Genomic DNA, 19,253 nt, shown 5'->3' with positions numbered 1-19,253 from the left:
CTGAGGATTTTCTTGTGCAAATTTACCACTGAAGCACAGAACAGCCCAGCGTGGGAGAGCAAGGGGGCAGGTAGGAAGGTTGCCATCTGCTGGAGGAAGATTTTTTTTTCCATGGAGCTCCCCAGAGGCGACCCGTGCCAGCTGTTGGGCAGCGTGTAGGTAATTTGTCCTCTGAAGCCAAAAACGTATTTTTGTTTCCAATAAAAAGGGGGAAAGAAAGTGTTTTGAGGGACATACCATTTAAAGCAAAAGCAACTGATTCAATTTGACTGCTTTAGAAGCTGTGCAGGGTCTATTCATCTACTGGCAGTGCTTTGTGATTTGGGCAGGAACTCCTTGTGTGTACTGAAAGGCTAATTCTGCTAATGGCAGCATGATCAACGTTAGATCGTCTGCTTGACAGAGTTGGTTCATACGATTTCCAAGTGTGCACAAGTTCTGAATCAAGTATAAGTGTACAAGAAAAATGCTTTCATTTCCAGTTAACGAGTGTGTCCTATTTTTGACAGAATATCAGTTTTTTTTTTTCCATTTTCTCCAATTTGGCAGTTAGCTCTTTGGTACTGCATCCATGGCTTGATTCCAGACCAATGAGAGGTGTTTGCTAGGGCTGTGTGTGGTATGGAAGAATGCCATCGCCTTCAAGGATTCAGCACACTGATTGCTTTCTTAACTAGTTAAAGGTAGCAAGTAAGAAAATGGAGCAGTTGCTCATGATAGCATTAAAAAAATGGCAAAAGTAGCTGATTCTGCTTTTATAACTTACTTTTTACTTGCTAAGATCCAATTTGTTGTTTCTTTTAAACCATTATTTCATTTAACGCTCTATAGGCTTAATTTAGCCGATCAATTCAGATTGATTCTTACTTGGGTAGTTGAAATTGATACTTATTTTCTTCATGTCACCACATACCGCTGCAGCACTGTAGGAGATACTTGTACCTTTTTTGTGCAAGTGCTTGCTGAAATATGTTCATAAAGGAGAATCATTTTTGTAGAGCCTTCCTTCAGCATGCTTGTCGTGTTGTGTGGAGGTGACTGTCCATCATTATTCTGTCTCTAAGCTATCACTCGTGATTTCTTCCAGGATAGGGAAAGTTTCAGTGGTGGAAATTTCCAAATAGGCTGGGATTCTGTGCAGGACTATTTGGGCACTCTGATAGGCATTAGTTTACTTTTATATGGTTAACAAATACGCAAAACTGATACTTGTAGTAAAGTTTCTCTATCATTATCAGATTTAAAATCCATTAAATCTTGCTTGTGCTGCCCCATGTATTCATGCAGCAAGGCAATAAATCAGTGATGATGCAAAGAACAGAAGTTCTGTGAGCCCTGCAAATGAATTGTCGGTAGATTGTGTGTCACTCTGATGGATCCCGCTCCGCTAACCATACTGAAGGGCACAAAGCCTGAGAAAAAGAGCTTGGAAGGTCAAGAAGATGATTGTTTTAGTTATGCCATAAATTTTATTCTTTTCACATTAAAAGGAGAAGCTGCCTGGGTTTAGGTTTCCCTGTCCTCTGCCATGCAAGTGTACAGCTGTTAATTTTTGAAGACACTTTATAGGTCTGGCTGCTTTACATCTGTTTTCCTTCCTTTTTAGCAACCTCCACTTTCTCTCATACCATTTCCCTTCCTGTGGCTGAAGGTTTATTTTTGTTTGGTTGGTGTTTTTGTTTTTTATACTTTGCTGAGAGCTGGTGGTTGTTTGGGTGATGAATGAACCTGCCCTCTTTTCAGGAGCACTGTTGGTGAGCGAGAGGAGTCAGCTCATGGACCCACAAAAGACAGTCTGTAGCTGCCCAGCACAAGTGGATCAGTGTTCCCTAGTAGCAAACTGGGAAAAAACAACCCCACATATTTAAATTTTCTTTAGTTCTTGTTCTCTTTGGGGTAAAACTAAAAAATACAGATGCCCAGTTTAAACTTTATTTAAGAATATCTGTGGTGTTTCAAACAGCACAGTTTCCTTCTGTAGGTGAAGCTACAATGCTCATTGCTCTGGCCACCAAAACCTAGGAAGGGAAATCCATTCTGGAGGAACAGCTTTCTCAAGCTGGGCATGTGCACAGGAATCTACAGAATTCCTAATACAAAAGTAGCCAGAAGCTGTATTTAATCACTGACAAGAAGGTGAAAATCTTCATTTAAAGTATTGCCCAAACCAAGTGTATCTGTAACTAGTTTTCATGTTCATGACTCCTCGGGAGCAGCCACATAAGCTTCAGCCAGGGGAAGTGGTTTCCTGTTTAGTATTTTCTATTCTTCAGAGAAAGCACGTTATTTTGCTGATCAGTAGGTGGCAGAGGCTTCCACTTCTTCTGCTTGTAGTTCATTACAAGCTTAGCTTTTACCTCTGTATGGTTTCCTGAAAGCTGTCTTTCCTACGTTCAATCCCAAAAGTCTTGCTTGGTCAGGACACAAATTGCAGTCTGGCTGTTCCCAAAATGCTTGATTTTTGCAGTATGTTTCCATGTTGGTCCAAAACAGCCCAATTTTGTGTCTTTCAGAATACATTGCACAGGCCTGTCACTGCCTTCAGGACTGATTTTTCAGTAGAAGACATGTTTATAAGTCCATATAGTTTGTTTAGGGTTTTTGTCTGTTTTCTGGGTTTTTGGCAGGTGATTCAGATAAGACCTCATACACTTGAAAACTAGGAGTAATTAACTCCTTCAGCCCCTGAACATGCATTTTCATCCATTAAATAGGAAAAACTGTTTATCATATTAAGTCATACACAGATCACTTTACTGTTTCTGTTGAGCTGTAGATGCCACAGAGTCTACAACTGCATGTGACAGATTTCAGACCCTTTGTAGGTTTCACCAAAAAAATAGTACCAGCTATTTTTTTCAAGCTCAGTTTTTGGTATATCTCTGCTAGTAGGCCAATAACATAACCTCTTATTTGATGTTTGCTTTATCATTTGTAAGTCCATATATATTAGAATACATATGACCGCTAGTAATTTTGCTATCGGAAGACAAGAATTATCTTCTGTAGGCTACTTGGTCTCAAATTTCTTCTTCCAGCTGTTCCGCTTGCTGTATGCTGTCATAACATTATAACATAGCTGGGAATTGCTGTCTTCATCTTTGCTCTGATTTTGTTTGTTTATTTATAAGGAACATTTAAGTACTTGGATTAATTGTTGCATTTAAGCATAGGATATTAATTTTTATCTGAATATAACACAGCTGTATATTTTAAAATGATTTTGACAAATAGTTTATATCCCAGTATCAAATAAAAGCAAACCAGCCTGCCAATTAAAACACACCATGTCTAGGAATGTAAAGATAATGGTAGTTTTTTTGATGGCATAAAATAAAAATTCTATATCTATAGTTTTGTTACAGCTCTGTAGTGCAAAACGTAAAATTATATTAATACAACTTAAAGGAGGTGATGCTATCTGTGGTATATAAATACTAAAATATTAATGACAACGAAATATGCAAATATAGCACATTAAATATTAAATGCACGTCTTATGTTAATCATCAGTAGAACTCAAATGATACTTTTTTTTTCATAATCTCTGCAAACTTTAAGCTCCATTCCTCCGTTGACTTAGGGAAATAAGAACTAACATACGCTTTTTTTTTTTACGCTTCCTGAAAATGAGACAGATTTAGATAAAATTTGTTTTTAAAATGTCACCAGTAATCTTGTGTTTACATTTTAGACAGCTCTGGTTGTTTTTCAGGCTTTCTGAGTATGTCAAAGTAATGTGTAAAGCACTTACGGTATTTCATCTGTATGTGTCTGAAGAGTGTGTCGGAGTCAATCTCAAAGGCTAGATTTGGAAGTGCTGTATTTCGTGGCCTCACAGGCAGACAGTGTTAGAGAGGGAACTGAACTCACCAGTATTTGGCTTGGTCCCGTGTTTAGACCGCTCTGTTGAGTAGAGCTTTGTAAGCAGACTTACTCCTGTGAAGTCTGTGATTGAAATCCAGCAAATATGGTTGCTCTGGTTAAAATTCCTGAAATAATCTGCTTTTTTTCTCCTTTTTTCCTCCACCCTCATTAAACAGAAAGAGAATTTGACCCAAATAAACACTGTGGAGTACTGGATCCTGAAACAAAGAAACCTTGCACAAGATCGCTCACCTGCAAGGTATTTTTCTTAGAAGATAAAATATCAGATGCTTTGTTATAGTTTAAATCCTACCACAGTAGTTTGAGAGGTCATACCTGCTCCTGTCTTACAGACAATGGGTATGGTATTCAGACGCTGTTTTCAGGTAATTCTTTTGAGTAATTCTGTTTCTTTGAATCAGAGCATCTGCATTATTCCACTGATGTTTCTAGAAAGATGTTTGGTTTTTTTTCCTTGTCATCTCGTTATGAAAAAAGCATTAATGTTTCATGTAGGAGCACAGGAGTTATTTTAAATACTCCTTTTCTTAGTTCACGTATGCAAAAATGTTGAAGTATAGTCACTTTTTAGTGAAAATATAACATGATTTTCATATAATAAATTACATGGAGGCTGACTTCTGGTAATAATAAGTCTCGTTAAAAACTAGCAACAAAGTAGAATGTTGATAATGAACATTTTGTATGTGTATATGCTGCCTGTTGGTAGAGACAATCAATTACATTTGCTTAAAAATGTATTCACATTTTTCAATCCAATGAAATCAGTTTTTCATTGTAAGTTAAGAGCTGCGGTGACGTTACTTCTTAATATTTTACAATTATTGGAATTATGCTTTCTGTGCTGGAAAAGGGAAGTCAATAGAGTCTATTACGAAGATTGTTGCAGGAGTAGTTTTAGCCTTGATGTGGCATTTCTTAAGAATTGCTTCGTAATTTATCAAAGATAATGTGGAATAACAGCTTTATTTCCATAACTGTGGCTAAAGTTGTTTGCAGTAGATTTTTATCTTGTAGAGAGTTGTGGTGTATCAGAAGTATAGAGGACTCATAAACAATGTCATGCACACACAAATGCTTTTTAACCACCCTATTTTTAGACTCATTCACTTAATCATCGACGAGCAGTTCCAGGCCGTAAAAAACAGTTTGACATCCTTCTAGCTGAACACAAAGCTCGATCCAGGGAAAAAGAAGTTGCAAAAGACAAAGAGCATCCACCGTCTGCAAGGGAAAGCTATCAGAGCCAGCCCACACCAGCACAAGACTCTCTGTCAGGATCCTCAGTGAACTCTGGGCAAGAATCTAAAGTCACATCTCCTGCAAAATCTAGACCACCAAATTCTGTACTTCCGAGGTAAGCAATTCTCCAGTGTGAAGTGCTGCATTCTGAAGTTGCTGTTAGAAATGTACTAGTCTTTTATATGGTTTATTTTATAAATATTTGGTATTTGGGCTATTGAATGATAAAACATACATTAATTGTAAGAATTTCCCTTAGTAGTAAAAAAAAAAAAAAAAAAAAAATAGAGTATGCTTATATTAACCCAATCTGCCCACGGCAGCCTGTTGTCTGGTTGGGCACAGGGTAAGGAGTGGTGTCCATCCTCTGCTCTGGATCTTGGACTAGCAGCATTTTTTGTATAAAATGGCCAGTAATAATCAGGACAGTTTCTGACATGTTTGGAAATAAAAATATATTTAGATGTATTGGGGTACTGTGGGCAAAATTCTACACATTTACATAGAAATTTTCTTGGCGAATAGTTCACCGATTACATCAATGGAATGTCTTTTAAAGAAAGGTATGATTTCATGTAAATGACGGTGTAAGCAGCTAATTCTTAAAACTTGAGATTTGAAACTGCCTGTAGCACCTCCTTTTTCATTTTGAAGATTTTTTCATATAAATGACAAAAACAAGCTTCAGAAAGACAGTGTAAACTTTAAAAAAAAGTCCCGTTAGAAAAACTACTGTGAGGTATTGGAGCTACTGAATTCTCCTTACCCTCTGGCAAATTTTCCCATGTGCTTTGGTTGGCTGCTTGTTTTTGGAGAGTTTTTTTGGTACTCATTTTGGCTGGGATAGGTGGAGCTAAGATCGTTGGTTTTGTTTCATATTTCATATTTTGTTTATTTTGTTTCATATTTCATTTCTTTGCAGAAGCCTCGGTCAGGATTGGGTGCCCGTTTTGGGGCTTTTGTACAAAGTCCATATTTCCAAGTGATATTTAGTCGTACTTGCTATCTCGAGTTTTAAAAACAGACATTTCCTGTATTTTCTCTGCGTTCATCATGTCATAATGAAACTTTGTTCCTACAATGACATAGGTGGGTCTGACAGGGCTTTGAGTGAATGAAAGAATACACATAGGTAAATCGGTGAGAACTCTGCATAATTTCTGTTAAAAGAGTGACCACACATGAAGAGGAGCACAAAGGGACAGGCAGACAGTTTTTTAGTAGGTGTTTCAGAAACAAAACTGGGATGTGATTCAGTGAGAGTCAGCTGAAGAAACTGCAAAGAAAGGTAGTGGTACACGAGGAGAAGGGTTTTAGCAGTCACGCATTGTGTTTGTACAATTTATACTTCTGTTTCTGCTACAGCTTCTCTGTTGTGTCATCTTTTCTGTTTTTTGCAAGCAGCTGTGCCAGGGAAAAGCCTTGCTACCTCTCTGCTGGGAGTCAGCAAGCCTGCTGCTCTGGTGCTGGCAAGGGTTATGTGAGTGCTGCCTGCTCTGCTGAGGCAAAATTTTCTGGTTTCACTGAAAGTGACTTGGCTTGACCTGGCCAGCTGTTCCCGAAGGCTAAAGAGCACTCGCACAATGAATTCCGTCCAACAGTAACTGCAGCAGCAGTTTCCACCTGATGGACATTGTCAAGCAAACCCTGCTCGGTTCAGAAGAGAGCGCCTGTCCGCAGTTGTAGTGGCTGATAGCATAAATTCAATAGGTTGAAGAAGGCTGGCTGGATAGCTTGCTTTTCTTCTGATTTTGCTCAGTGTGAACATCTCTTCCAACCTCAGAGTTACACACACACACACACACAGATATGCACTTGGTTGCATAAACTGTAATTGACAATCCTTTACACACACCTGCACGCACACACACACACATACACACACCCTACCTACCTACCTTCAAGTCTGGTTTGTGTCCAAGTTAATTTGAAGGGGAAGATGTTGTTGTGCCCTGTGGTGTAAACGCTTTCCCGCTTTGTTTTCCTGGATTTTAGACAGAGGTAAAGAAAACCTCCATGATGTAAGAGGTCCTCCCAGTTACTGCACTTACTAAACCAGCTGTGCAGGGAGTAAGCTAAACACTCGTGTTTATATTTAGTATGCTAATTTCAGCATAACTGGACACTTGGGATTAATCAAGTAGTAGAGTTACGGTGTTGTGTAAGAAGATTTCACACATCTGGTTTTGTTTGCATATTTAATACACTTTGCCTCCCTCAAGATCTTAAACTCAACTTCACGGCAAATTTAAAATTTCAGGCAACACATGGGAGCTTCTGTTAATGGTAACCTGGTGATAACCCCTGATATATTTTTGACAAGGCCAAGTGTCAGGTATTCTTTATCTTTTACTGTCCTTCTTTACGTGATCGTTTCAGGTGTAATTTACTTGGAAGCGTTACTCTGGCAGTTGGGTTTCCGGAGCTGTTGAACACTGATGATTTAAATGTCTGTTCTCCTTCTAGACCATCATCTGCAAATAGCATAAACAGCAACAGTTCTTCAAACCACAGTGGGTACGTACCAGAACTGCCACTGCCTTCCATGGGAGGAGATCTAACCAGTAGATTGTCCAGTGATGAAGGAGAAGCAGATGGAGCTGAAGAATCTGAGAAATTAGACTGTCATTTTTCTGGACACCATCCCAGACCTCTTGGGGTATGTGTCTCTCTCTGGCATGCCTTGCTGTTATTCTTAAGTCGTTAAAAGAGGGGAGAAAAAGATGTACTTCAGTAAAAACGTAAGGAATGAGAGAATTACATTGCAAAGTCTGCATTCTAAAGAGAACAAATACATTTGGCAGAAAACTATGGTCAGAATGGGAAAAGGTAGGAGGAGAAGACTGTTTGCTGCATGTGACAAACATCGTTAGGTTGCAGGACAGGACGAGCAGTAGAAAGTAAGAAGTTCTGGGTTTAGATATTCTCAGTAGTCTGTAAATCAGGTGTAGTTCTGCTAAACTGTAGAGAAAAGCTGCAGTGTTTTAAATGTGACATGAACAGATAATTTGTCTTTGTTGTCATAGTTCTTATGAAACTCCCTTGCAGTTGGTTATAGCTCTGCAAATCATGTGGCAGCAAGGTGCTATTACAGTGCTCGTTGATCTTTGTAGTCTGCTGTGAAGCAGTAATTAAATATCATTTATTTGAGAGTGTACGTGGACATCGAAGCTATTGCTTCATTCATCTAAAAGCGGAAAGTAGAGCACAGCATACCCCATCAGCTCTGGCAGGGGCTGAAGAATGTTCTCTGGCAGCTGTTTTTGTCTTTCTCCCTTGCTAGTGACAAATTTTATTGTAAGTAGTAAAGTGCAACCTTGTGTCATTAGATTTGCAGTGTGAATTTGTTTACATTGTAGAAACTGAGAAACGGGGAGAACTCTTGAGTTTGTGAGCAGTTGGTTCTCATAAAGATCTAGCTAAGGAATAAAATTAGCAAAGACTTCATTTATATGTTTTCCACGTGATACACAGAATAAAATTAACACTGGGATAACTATAGGATTGTCTATGGTTCTTAGAGCAAAGGAGAACTTTCTAATGTCAGACCACCTGTATTACTAGCCAGAATTACTTCCTTAGCAGTACCTCAGCATTTATATTCTTCCCCTGTTCTTTACCTGATAGTAAACTGAATTGTTAGTGGAGTATGAAGTGTACTTTACACTAAGCTGAAAAGTCAGACGCAAATTTCATACATCATGCTAAATAATATTTGTGGTTCAGATAGTGAGAAATACCCTTTTAAAGGTGTTCATGATACAAATTACAAAGATGTTACTTGATGTAAAAATGATCATTCTTTCATAATGTAGAAACATTTTTCTATAAACAACATTGAAATACCTTTTCTTGCAGTTTTGTTCATATGGTAGTCGCTTAATGGGAAGAGGGTACTACGTCTTTGACAGAAGATGGGACCATTTTCGATTCGCACTAAACTCCATGGTAGAAAAACACTTGAATTCACAGATGTGGAAGTAAGTGGGAGTTTTACACTTGGTGGGTAGTTCAACATTTGTAATTCTGTACAACTACTAAATTAAACTCTCCACTGGGAATTGTTTTTAAAATTACTTCTGCATTAAGTCATGTCAGTAATATGCCCATGCCAGTAAAAATTTTCTCTTCTCCTTTAAGGAATATGCAGCACAACAGAACAATCTCCTATTCTGATGTGAATTTCTCCCAAATTTAGGACTTTTCTGTAGTCCCTCCAAATCTGGGGAGGAATAATTCACTAGTTCTGTTAACATTTAAATGCATTAAAGCTCAGTGTTTTCTGGGTTTGGAGATGCATCTTGATATCATGCAGTTTTATAACACAGGTTAGACTTGGCCTAGATTGTTATACTTGTGTCACACAACTATATCACTATTCACACTTTGCTCTGTGAGACTCGGATCGCGTAATAAGGAATTCAGTACCCATTTGCTAACATGTAAGCTGGAATATAGAAATTTTTAATCCATAGTGCCCTTTAAACTCACTGGCTTTGAGGTCTTAATTTTCTCTTTATGACAGTATTGAAGCACCTCTGTGCCACATATCAAGGTTCCAATCACTATAAGCTTAGGTTGTGCAAAAACATTAAAATAGACTGCACTTAAAAAAATAAACACAAACTATTTTTTAAAACAATATATACAGCTATATTTGAAAGACTGAAGGGATCTGCAGATACGATATTTTTTTTAATTCTGCTATGGACCATGCATTCTGCTTCCAATATAATGACACTAAGGTGCAGTGTTTCATGTCACTGTTTATTATCAGGACTGTGTTATATTCATTGGATGCCAGCCATTAGATAAACAAGGTTTGATTTTTATTTACATATATTTTTGAAGCACTAAGGCTTGGCTCATCTGACTAACCTGGTAACTCAGTGATAACAATGCTGGGAGGCATAGTTTGGAGATGGGTGGGTTTGCCATGAAAGGGCCAGTGTCATCTCTGTTCAGAGACAGGTCACGCTTGATCTACAACGGGTTCCTCTCTTCTACTTTGCAAATTTGGCAGTTAACTAGTGTCTGTCACCTTCCACAAATAAAACTAATTTGGTTTCTATAAATAGGAAAATTAAAACCCATTATCTATTGGCTTTGTTTGTCAGGTGAAAAGACATTCAGGCATGTGAGGAAATGTTGCTAGTATCACTCCTTTCATGAAAAACTAAAATAACTTCTGTTGTAGTTCTGTGATACAAGGAATAAACAGGCCTCATCCTGCTCCCATTAAATCCAATTGTAAATGTTTTCTCAAATTCCAGCTGTTTATGTAATCTCTAATATTTTCATGTATTATATCCATACTTACTTGTCTGTATAACACAGGAAGCTCACAGTGCTTCATCTCTGTTGTATTCTTCTGTTGTCCTCAGTCCTCTGGACTGATCTTTTCCTGTCTTTGCCAAGCAGGGGTATGTGTAAAGCTGTGATTTTTATAGCTGATGCTAGTTCAGCTCTAGCTGTGGCTCATCCAGCTGAGACAAAAGGTAAAAGGGATGCAAGGCCATATTTTGAGAACAATAACAACATCTACAGAGTGCATTTTATCCTAGTTCTCAAAGTATTCTACAAAGGTGGGTACGAATTACTGGCTCTTCTTAAAAATACACCAAGGAACAGACCTGATAAGCAGCTTTGTTCAGAGTCACATAGCAAGCCACAGGCAGTAGGACTTGCTCGTTTCTGGTTGCATAGTCTGTATGTAATCTCTTATGTATTTGTACCATAAATGATGTTCTGTCTGAGAGTCTCCATGGGAAGAATACCTTGAGAGGACAGTAGTAATTAGGATTTGGTTTATGGTACAGCAGCAAAGGGTGTGTTTTATCGTAAGCAGTACCCTGCGCTGTCATATCAACACCCTGTGCTGCTTTATCATGCTTCTTTGAGGGCAGGACTAAGTCTCTACAAATTGAAAAGGTGTCAGTAGTGAGGATAACAAGGGCAGAATTACGGTGCGCTGTAGGTTCTAATGATAAAAATAGGATTAAACCGAGAATTAAATTTTAGTCCAAATAATGAGAAAAGCTCATATGATAATCTTCCAAGACACCATTATGGAAGCCTGTTTCTTTGTTAACACTGGACTAGATAAATAGAAGGTGTGTGATCAGTGGCTGAATAGAAAGGAAGTTGAACACATTCTACTAATTTCACAGGTAATATTATATTTTATACTTTGAATAGTATTCAGCTAGTTATAGAGCTTATCAAGCATTGTTTAATACTTTGTCAATTTTTCAATATCAGTGCAATTAATAAATTAACTAGTTAATCCTGTCTAACCTGCTCCCAGATGAGTTGTTGGGAATAGTACTGCATTGAGAAAGGGATGAGCCAAATGACCTGATTGCTCCTCTTCCTCTTTACACTCAGCGATAAGTAAATCTCAACTGCCCCCCAAACTGACTCATGTACTGCCCTCATAAAATCTGACCTGTGAGTTCAGGTTAATTTTGAAACTGTTCTATAACTTGGAGTTTCAGGCAAAACACAGGCAGTGAATGAAACATAGTGTCTAGCATGTTTATAGGTACCATCATCAGGCATTTTATTTGCATTTTTTATTTTTTCTAGTAAAGTGAAGAAAAAAGGAAATGAAATTTTTAAGAAAGTGGTTAATTGTAACATCATACCTGTAACTGCTACATTGCAGAAGTGAAGCTCAGTTCTGGTTTAACAGAGGAGTTGCACAGTTTCAAAGTTGTGTGCCGTGGCAGAATTTTGTATGGAAAGTTACACTGCGTAATCCTTTACCTTGCCCTAGTTCAACTTTGAACTTCTGTCAGGCTACGTCTAATCTTCTTCTGCTAGGTCTCCTCTGCCTTCATAGAATTAATGTGTCCTGTTTGAAAATTCATTTCAGATGAAAATACACTTCACAATCCAGTTTTCCTGAATCCTTACAATATTAAAACACACATGCTTTGTGGTAGGTTTTTGCTGTTTGTATTAAATCACACATAACTTAATAAGAGTACCTTAAAATGGAATTTTATGTTTAAAAAGAAAAAACATTAGAAGTAAAAGCATTTTTAAGCTGTTGTAGAACGTAGAACTTATTTTGAATTGTGAATATTAAAAAGTGTCTGATGGTAGAACAGGAATCAGAACTAAAATGCCTTTTTAAATAAAATTTTCCTTCCCGGGAGTCATTTCCTACCTGCATTGTTCAGATGGAATTATTTGAATGTATCTGAATCTCCTTTTCTGTTCTGTTTAGGAAAATTCCTCCTGCGGCAGACAGCCCCATGCCTTCTCCAGCAGCACACGTCTCCACTCCTTTTCCCGCATCAGTCTTACAACCTTTCAGCAACCCCAGCGCCGTGTATATTCCTTCAACACCTATCAGTTCAAGAATCACTTCTTCTTACATAATGACATCAGCCATGTTATCAAACGCAGCCTTTGTGACAACATCAGATACGAATTCCATTATGTCACACACTACAGCTTTTCCTCATGTGGCTGCGAGCCTAAGTATCATGGACTCAACCTTTAAGGCGCCATCAGCTGTGTCACCAGTGCCAGCAGTCATCCCTTCCCCATCCCACAAGCCATCCAAAACAAAAACCAGCAAATCCTCAAAAGTAAAAGACCTGTCATCTCGTAGCGATGAGTCTTCAAGTAACAAAAAGAAGAAGCCGCAGTCGTCGTCATCATCATCGTCCTCATTATCTTTGCAGACATCTTCCTCGTCTTCATTTTCAGGGTCCCACAAAAAGAACTGTGTCCTGAACCCCAGTTCAACTTTGAACTCCTATCAGGCTACATCTTCCTATAACAGCATGTCTGTGCACAATACAAATAACGGAACAAGCCCACTCAGTGCCAAATCGGAGCCCTCAGGACGGACTTCATTATCAAGTAGTTCAACAGACTCAGTGAAACACATGAGCATGGTAGTAAGCAGTATTGACTCTTCTAATCTGTCTGTATCTTCTCTTGTGCACCACTCAGGGGACCACTCCCTGGGAGCACACAATGCAGTGTCTTCTCTACCCCTTTCTTTCGACAAATCAGAAGGAAAAAAAACGTAAAAACTCTAGTTCTAGTAGCAAAGCCTGTAAAATCACTAAAATGCCTGGTATGAATAGTGTTCATAGAAAGAGCACTGCCAACCTTATTTCTGCGGTGCCAGATCCTACAAGCAGCTCCATCTCTCGACAGGTAAGGGACTCTTCCAGTTATTTTTTTTGAAGGTCGTGGTTGACTTACTTGAAATATTCCATGCATTACGAAAAAGAAAATAAACATGCACTTCAGATTGTTTTCCATCGAACAGTGTGTTTTCTAGGTTAATACAGAACTGTATTTGTATTTGGTTTGTACCAATCACAGAAACATGCTGGTGGGGGGAAGTCGTTGTGTTTTTTTTACTTTTTAAGGTATTTTAGTCAGAATTTTTATTCAATCACTGAAGTAGCTATTTGTATTTTTGAAGTAAAACTGAATGTCCAGAACGGATAAATAAGTTTTAGGAACCAATTTCTGATCTTAATTCTCATCTCTCTGAAATAAATTGTATCTCATTTAAAGCAGGAAGATAAGAGTCAGCATTTCAGCTTTTAATTTTCCTGAACTTGTTGCTGATTCATCTTTTAATGTTAATGTGAGTCACCTCATTTGTTTTATGCAAAATGCTTACATCTACCTTTTCCTGTGGGGGAAATCTGAGACGCGTGACCTCAGATGCTGTTTCCTGTTTGAAACTGGGAGAATTAAGAAATTAAGCTCTTAACCAGATGACCTTTAATGGACATTTAGTTATCTTTTTTTAGTGTGTGCGTGTGTTCAGAATATGGAAGTCAGTACAACAGATAAGGGTACAAACTCAGCCTTCATTGTCACTAACAGTAGAGCTTTGACTTTTCTTTCATTGATGCTGTATAAGAATGGAAGTATATGAATTAAATTTTGCTGGAAAAGCTGCCAATACTATCTTTAAAATGATGTACTGTTTAATTTTGCTATTACGTGCAATGCTATGCAGTGCACAGAAAACAAAGCTCGGTCCTGGCCTCTGAAAGACAGAAACAGAGAACAGAATACCTGAGAAATAGCGGATGAGGTACCTTAGGACAATTTTTGGTTGGTTTGTTTCTGAACTGTTGTGAAGCTCATTTCCTGAAGATGTTGTACGTAAAGTGGAACTCGAAACCGGAGAGGGTAACATCTTGGGCAAGGCAATTCACAGGTAATAGCAGACAGAAATGGGTGTGCAAGAAGGGAATGAGCAAACATCATTTGAGTAGTTCAGTAGTTCGTGAAAAACTGCTATAGCAGACAAAATGAGGGTGTCAAAAAGATTAAATTGCCCCAAGATAGAGTATCTCAAATGGGAAGACAAAGTAAGTACAGATTGTTAGCTTGGTACTACTGTTGGTAATAGAAAATGGATTGTATCAACTACTCATGTTACATAATCTGTAGCTGCTGTGGTCTGAAGAAGCCCTACAGATACATGCAATATAAAGAGATATAAGGAGGTCCCAAGTTCAAATTCTCATTCTCTTAGTGATTGCATCTGTTCCTGTGGGACATTCCTGTTCCAGTGTGTGATGTGTTTCAGCATGTTGCATAGTAATGGAAGCAAAGAAACCAGAAAGAATCAATCAGAGGTCTTCTCTGAATACATGTTAATGTGTGAGTAATTCACACTAATAACTTTTCCTTAAGGAAATGTTAAATATATGTAATGAGTGTGATGATATGCAGATTTTTAAACAGAATGTTTCTGCATACGTATGGATATGTGCATACACATACAGATGTATAGATGCGTGTGTGTGTATGTATGTAGAAACCATCCCTTTCCTCTCATACTGCTGTCTTTGGAGCTACACCAGCAATCAAATATAGGAGGTAAAGTGAAGTTGATTGTGTTTTAGATGCCTGGCTCACGGCTGGTGACTTTGTGAGAAGGATACTGAATTGTGCTCTGTACAAAATGGATTCTTCCTACTGATTATTTGTGCTATAAACAAATGACACTTGTATCTGCTTAAGTACATGTGTCTCATAATATCATGTCCTCTACGTGTGAATATTAAAACTCTAGAGAATACAATACTTGAAATCCCTTTTAAGCTCTGCTGTTTTGACTTGCTGTGTTCCAGAAATGCAGTCACAGTAAAAATTCCACAAAAAAACCCGCAGTATTACTTAAAATCATACTCCTGTTCCCTGTTATAATAAGGCAAATCAAATTAAGAGAGTAAGAACACAGGAAGAAGCTCAAGCGACTGGTGATAGGGTCTGGATTTTTTTTTGTATTCAAGTCTGGCCCAGACAGGCGGTGACTGAAAGTGTTAACTGTTTGGTTTTGCAGTGTACTGATAAAGAAAAAAAGAATCTGACTCCTAGCCTGACCCTAATGCTTTCAAAATGTTCCCATCATTAAAGACCCAACACAATTGGCAATCTTTCTTTATTTTCACCGAGTGTTGTAGCTGTTCAGCCTGTCTGCATCACCCTTCAGTTGTGGAGCGCTGCCTTTCCAACTCCGAGTTCAGACGCGATGGTGAGGCAGCTCGACGCAGACCGCAGGGCTGCAGCTGTGCTGCTCCTCGCCTTGCGTTGTGCAGGGAGTCAATCCAATAGTCATAGGAGCACAGAATGAAGGAAAGCCTGAGAGGCGCGTTGTGCTCCCTCTCATGATTCTAGGATCCCAGCAAGTCGATTTCTCAGTGGCTATTTTTGTCATTCAGAAGATGGAGATATATTTGCATTTTGTTGTGCAAGAGTTTCATGAATGTTGCCATGGTGGATGTAGAGGAGAAAGGTTTGCAGGTTTGCAGCGGCATTCTGAATGGCTCAGAAAGATTTTACAAGGCTGCGTATCTTTGTCCAAGATTTGCATATTGAAGAAAAGCTTGATACAGCACAGCGCTGCCTGGAGAAGAACAGCTGTGACATGCAAAACAGCAAGCTGAGAGGGAGCAGGGTAGGCAGAGGCCTGCCCTTTTAATGTTTGTGTGCCATGGGAACTGCCTTCAGAACTGGCTGTAAATAAAAACATTAAACATTTCTTCTGGATAGGATGTGAATAGAGAAAACTGAGAGTCTCTGTGAGAAAGGGCAGATATGTATACAGAGACAAAGGCTACTTCACAGTATATACATGAAATGGCAAAATAAGAAATGGTGTTGCAGAAGGGAAGGAGAAAATGCTGATGCTGGTGAAAGCCCTGCCAGCCATTGTCTGAGTCCCACGTATCCAGTAGGAAACTCGCCGCTTCATTTCTCATTGCATTTAGAAGACAGGTCCTTGCTGCTTCTCCATCAGCCGATTAGAGCTGATGTTACCTGAAGTCCCTTGATCATGTGGATAACTGTTCAGATCCAGTCCTCTGCCATTTTGTAACCAGGGGTCCGTGGTTAATTGTTACCAGCCTTGTAACCTGTGGAGAGTTGCTCCTTTGATCCAACAGCTCTCCCGTTTTTTATAGCAACAATATCTACCATATGTTTATGGGGCACTGCAGAAAACATAAGGCAGACTGCTCTTGCAGAGTGCCGTAATCTTTTGAGGATTGAAATACACAGATTGCATATCACAGTGTTTTAATGCAGTACTTTTAAAATCAACGTACACATACTATTAAATGTGTACTCGTTCCCAAAGACATTCTCTGACCCAGTAAATTTATACAACTGGAAAATTAAACCTCCAGAGGTTGATTCTACTGGTTAGTATTTGCTTTATGGAGCAGTGATAAATGAAGACTCTCTATGGAAAAAAATGGAATAGCTTAGGGCGTGCTACGGTGCTTGGCAGTTGCATTAAACCTGGGAACCCCAAGCAGTGGGCAAGGTCCCAAGGGCAAGGGAGGAGTGACCCTGAGCGCTCTGTGCACTGGCTGAGCTGCACCAAGCGAGTTCAGTCACAGACAAGTGCTCCAGTCTAGAGAGGTGGGGTTTTATAACCTAAATTCCACCAGAAGCCATTTCTTACTGTTGTTCTCCTACCTGTAGTAGTATTTATGTGCCTTTTAAAATGTGTTTGTTTAAAATGCAGTCTCTGAAAGGTAATTACAATTCTATCTGAAATTGTTGTTGGGTTTTTTACAATAGCAAAATACCTGTGTTCCAAATGCAAAGCAATTAGTGCCACTTTATTCAGGAAAAGGAAGGCCATTACCAGCATCTGCGTTCCACTGACAAATACTCTCAATGCTGCTCAATTAATGTCTTTCAGATTGGAAAAAATAGCAGTGTAGCTTTGTCACAGTCCAGTCCTTCGAGTACATCAAACCCAGTACACAACAGACAAGTAAGTTGCTTTTGAAAAATTACACTTAAATAGTCTATAAACGGTTTTTGAAATATTTAATATTGTAAAACCTTAAAATACAATTTCTTCATGAATACAGTTCTTTATGGAAGCTTTCTTTCAGTGAACTAATAGATTTTTTTCCTCTCATTTAGGATGTTTTCCTCTGAGATTTATGAATAACAAGTTTTCTGCTTGTTTTTCACCACCTATGCTGTGGTTCAGGTTGGCTTATGCGATGCCCACTGGCTGTTGCTCTGGTGATACAAACTCAGCAGCAGCAGAATCTGTGTCTCCATGGGATCCAGCTAAGCCAACGTATCTTTTCTATCCAACTTCCGCTGCTGAGCGAGGTGGCATGGCAAAGTCCCCAAACTGGCACAGAAGAGCGAGCATTTAAAAATAGGCAAAAACTGAAAGCAGCAAGGGAAGGACAGAAACAGGACAGAGAAGACAGAAGGCTCGGCTGTTCAGAGAAAGTAATCTGAAAGCATAATCTGAATTCCTCCTAGAGTGTATGAAATCCTCAGCACTCACGCCATGCCTGTTTATCACAGAGACTGCTAGTCAGATAATGGTAAATTCTGTAATTCGGCCCCTTTGTGAGTACAGGTGTTGGACCTGTCACCCAGCCCTCACCTGGCCAGAGGACTGATAGACTAATTAATTTTTTCATTGTGGCCCGTACTGTTTGACTCTCCAAGCTGGGTAATTTCTCAAGAATTCATTATCAAGATCCTTGGTGTGAAAAAGGTTTCCACCTCACCAAGTTGTAGTCACAAGTAAACAAAAATTCCAGCAGATCTTTCTGTGTGACCAGTCAGTATTAGAATCCCATTACGTGGTCTGGCACAGCAGTTACTCCAAATGGCTGTGCTACTTAGTTTCTGCTATGTAAATGCAGCAAAAGAATGTGGTTATTGTAGTGAAGAAAACCCACAACTGTCTCATCATTAAAGCATATTCTGAGTCACTCGCATCCCAAAATGAACTGTCAAATGGTAAAACAACCCCCTTGGTACTGAATACAAAGGAACGTACATAGGCCAGAACTACGCTGAAGGGAAATAAGTGGAAAGTTTCTTCGTAGCGAAGCACTTGTAGGGGCTGGCATTTTGCTGTCAGACACTGCCATCCGACTGCCAGTGACAAACGTGATAAAGCTCTTCTGAAGTGTAAAACTTTCTGCTTTAACCTCCTCCTCCTGTCTTACATAAAATGCACACTACCAGAGGAGCAAAGCTTGTTGGGATCTGTTGCCTAGATCCCATGGGGAAAACCTAGCAGGACAAGACATCAATTTTGTGGCAGACGTATATAAACAGAGGCTATTGCTGAGCTTTTCAGCTGCCTGTTTCCATGACTTTATCAAAACCAGAAGTGTTTGCTTGTTCTAAGCCCCACAGACTCTTGATTGTTAAAAATACATTTCTGTCAATTTAGTAACTGAGTATGGAGTTCAGGATAGAAATACAAAAGAAAATGAAGATGTATATTAAGCGTTATGGAACATTTTGTTGCTTGTTTGTAGGGTTTTTTTATGTTAACTCTGACACGGGATTTTAGTGTTTGGAACCATGAATAATGACTACCTACCTAAGAGATGCTTGCCACTGTCAAAATCAATCTGAGCTGCTTTGCTGACAGCTTTCATCTCCAGTCTGGCAACTGAATAGTCTCTAAACAAACTCTTAGTCCTAAGGCGTGCTGTAATATCTCTTTATAAAGGTGTTATCAATTAGGTATCAATAAGTGGATCTCCAAGTGTATGCCGTGGCAGTCAAGTTATTACTGGGGGATCCTGAGCTCTCTTGCTCTTAATATTAGTATTGTTATA

At 38.9% G+C, this 19,253-nt stretch overlaps 1 protein-coding gene across 1 annotated transcript in view; it reads left to right on the top strand.

The window, feature by feature from the left end:
• Positions 1–19,253, top strand: part of ATXN7L1 (ataxin 7 like 1) — a 115,546-nt gene that overhangs the window by 91,982 nt on the left and 4,311 nt on the right. Inside the window, 7 exon segments of the mRNA XM_040544609.1 lie at positions 4,044–4,126; positions 4,989–5,245; positions 7,597–7,789; positions 8,989–9,110; positions 12,365–13,169; positions 13,171–13,311; positions 17,342–17,416. Coding sequence (XP_040400543.1) covers positions 4,044–4,126; positions 4,989–5,245; positions 7,597–7,789; positions 8,989–9,110; positions 12,365–13,169; positions 13,171–13,311; positions 17,342–17,416 — 1,676 coding nt within the window.

This window comes from Cygnus olor, chromosome 1, assembly GCF_009769625.2.
Source record: "Cygnus olor isolate bCygOlo1 chromosome 1, bCygOlo1.pri.v2, whole genome shotgun sequence".
Taxonomy (NCBI): domain Eukaryota; kingdom Metazoa; phylum Chordata; class Aves; order Anseriformes; family Anatidae; genus Cygnus; species Cygnus olor.
This window is presented reverse-complemented; position numbering and strand designations above follow the sequence as displayed.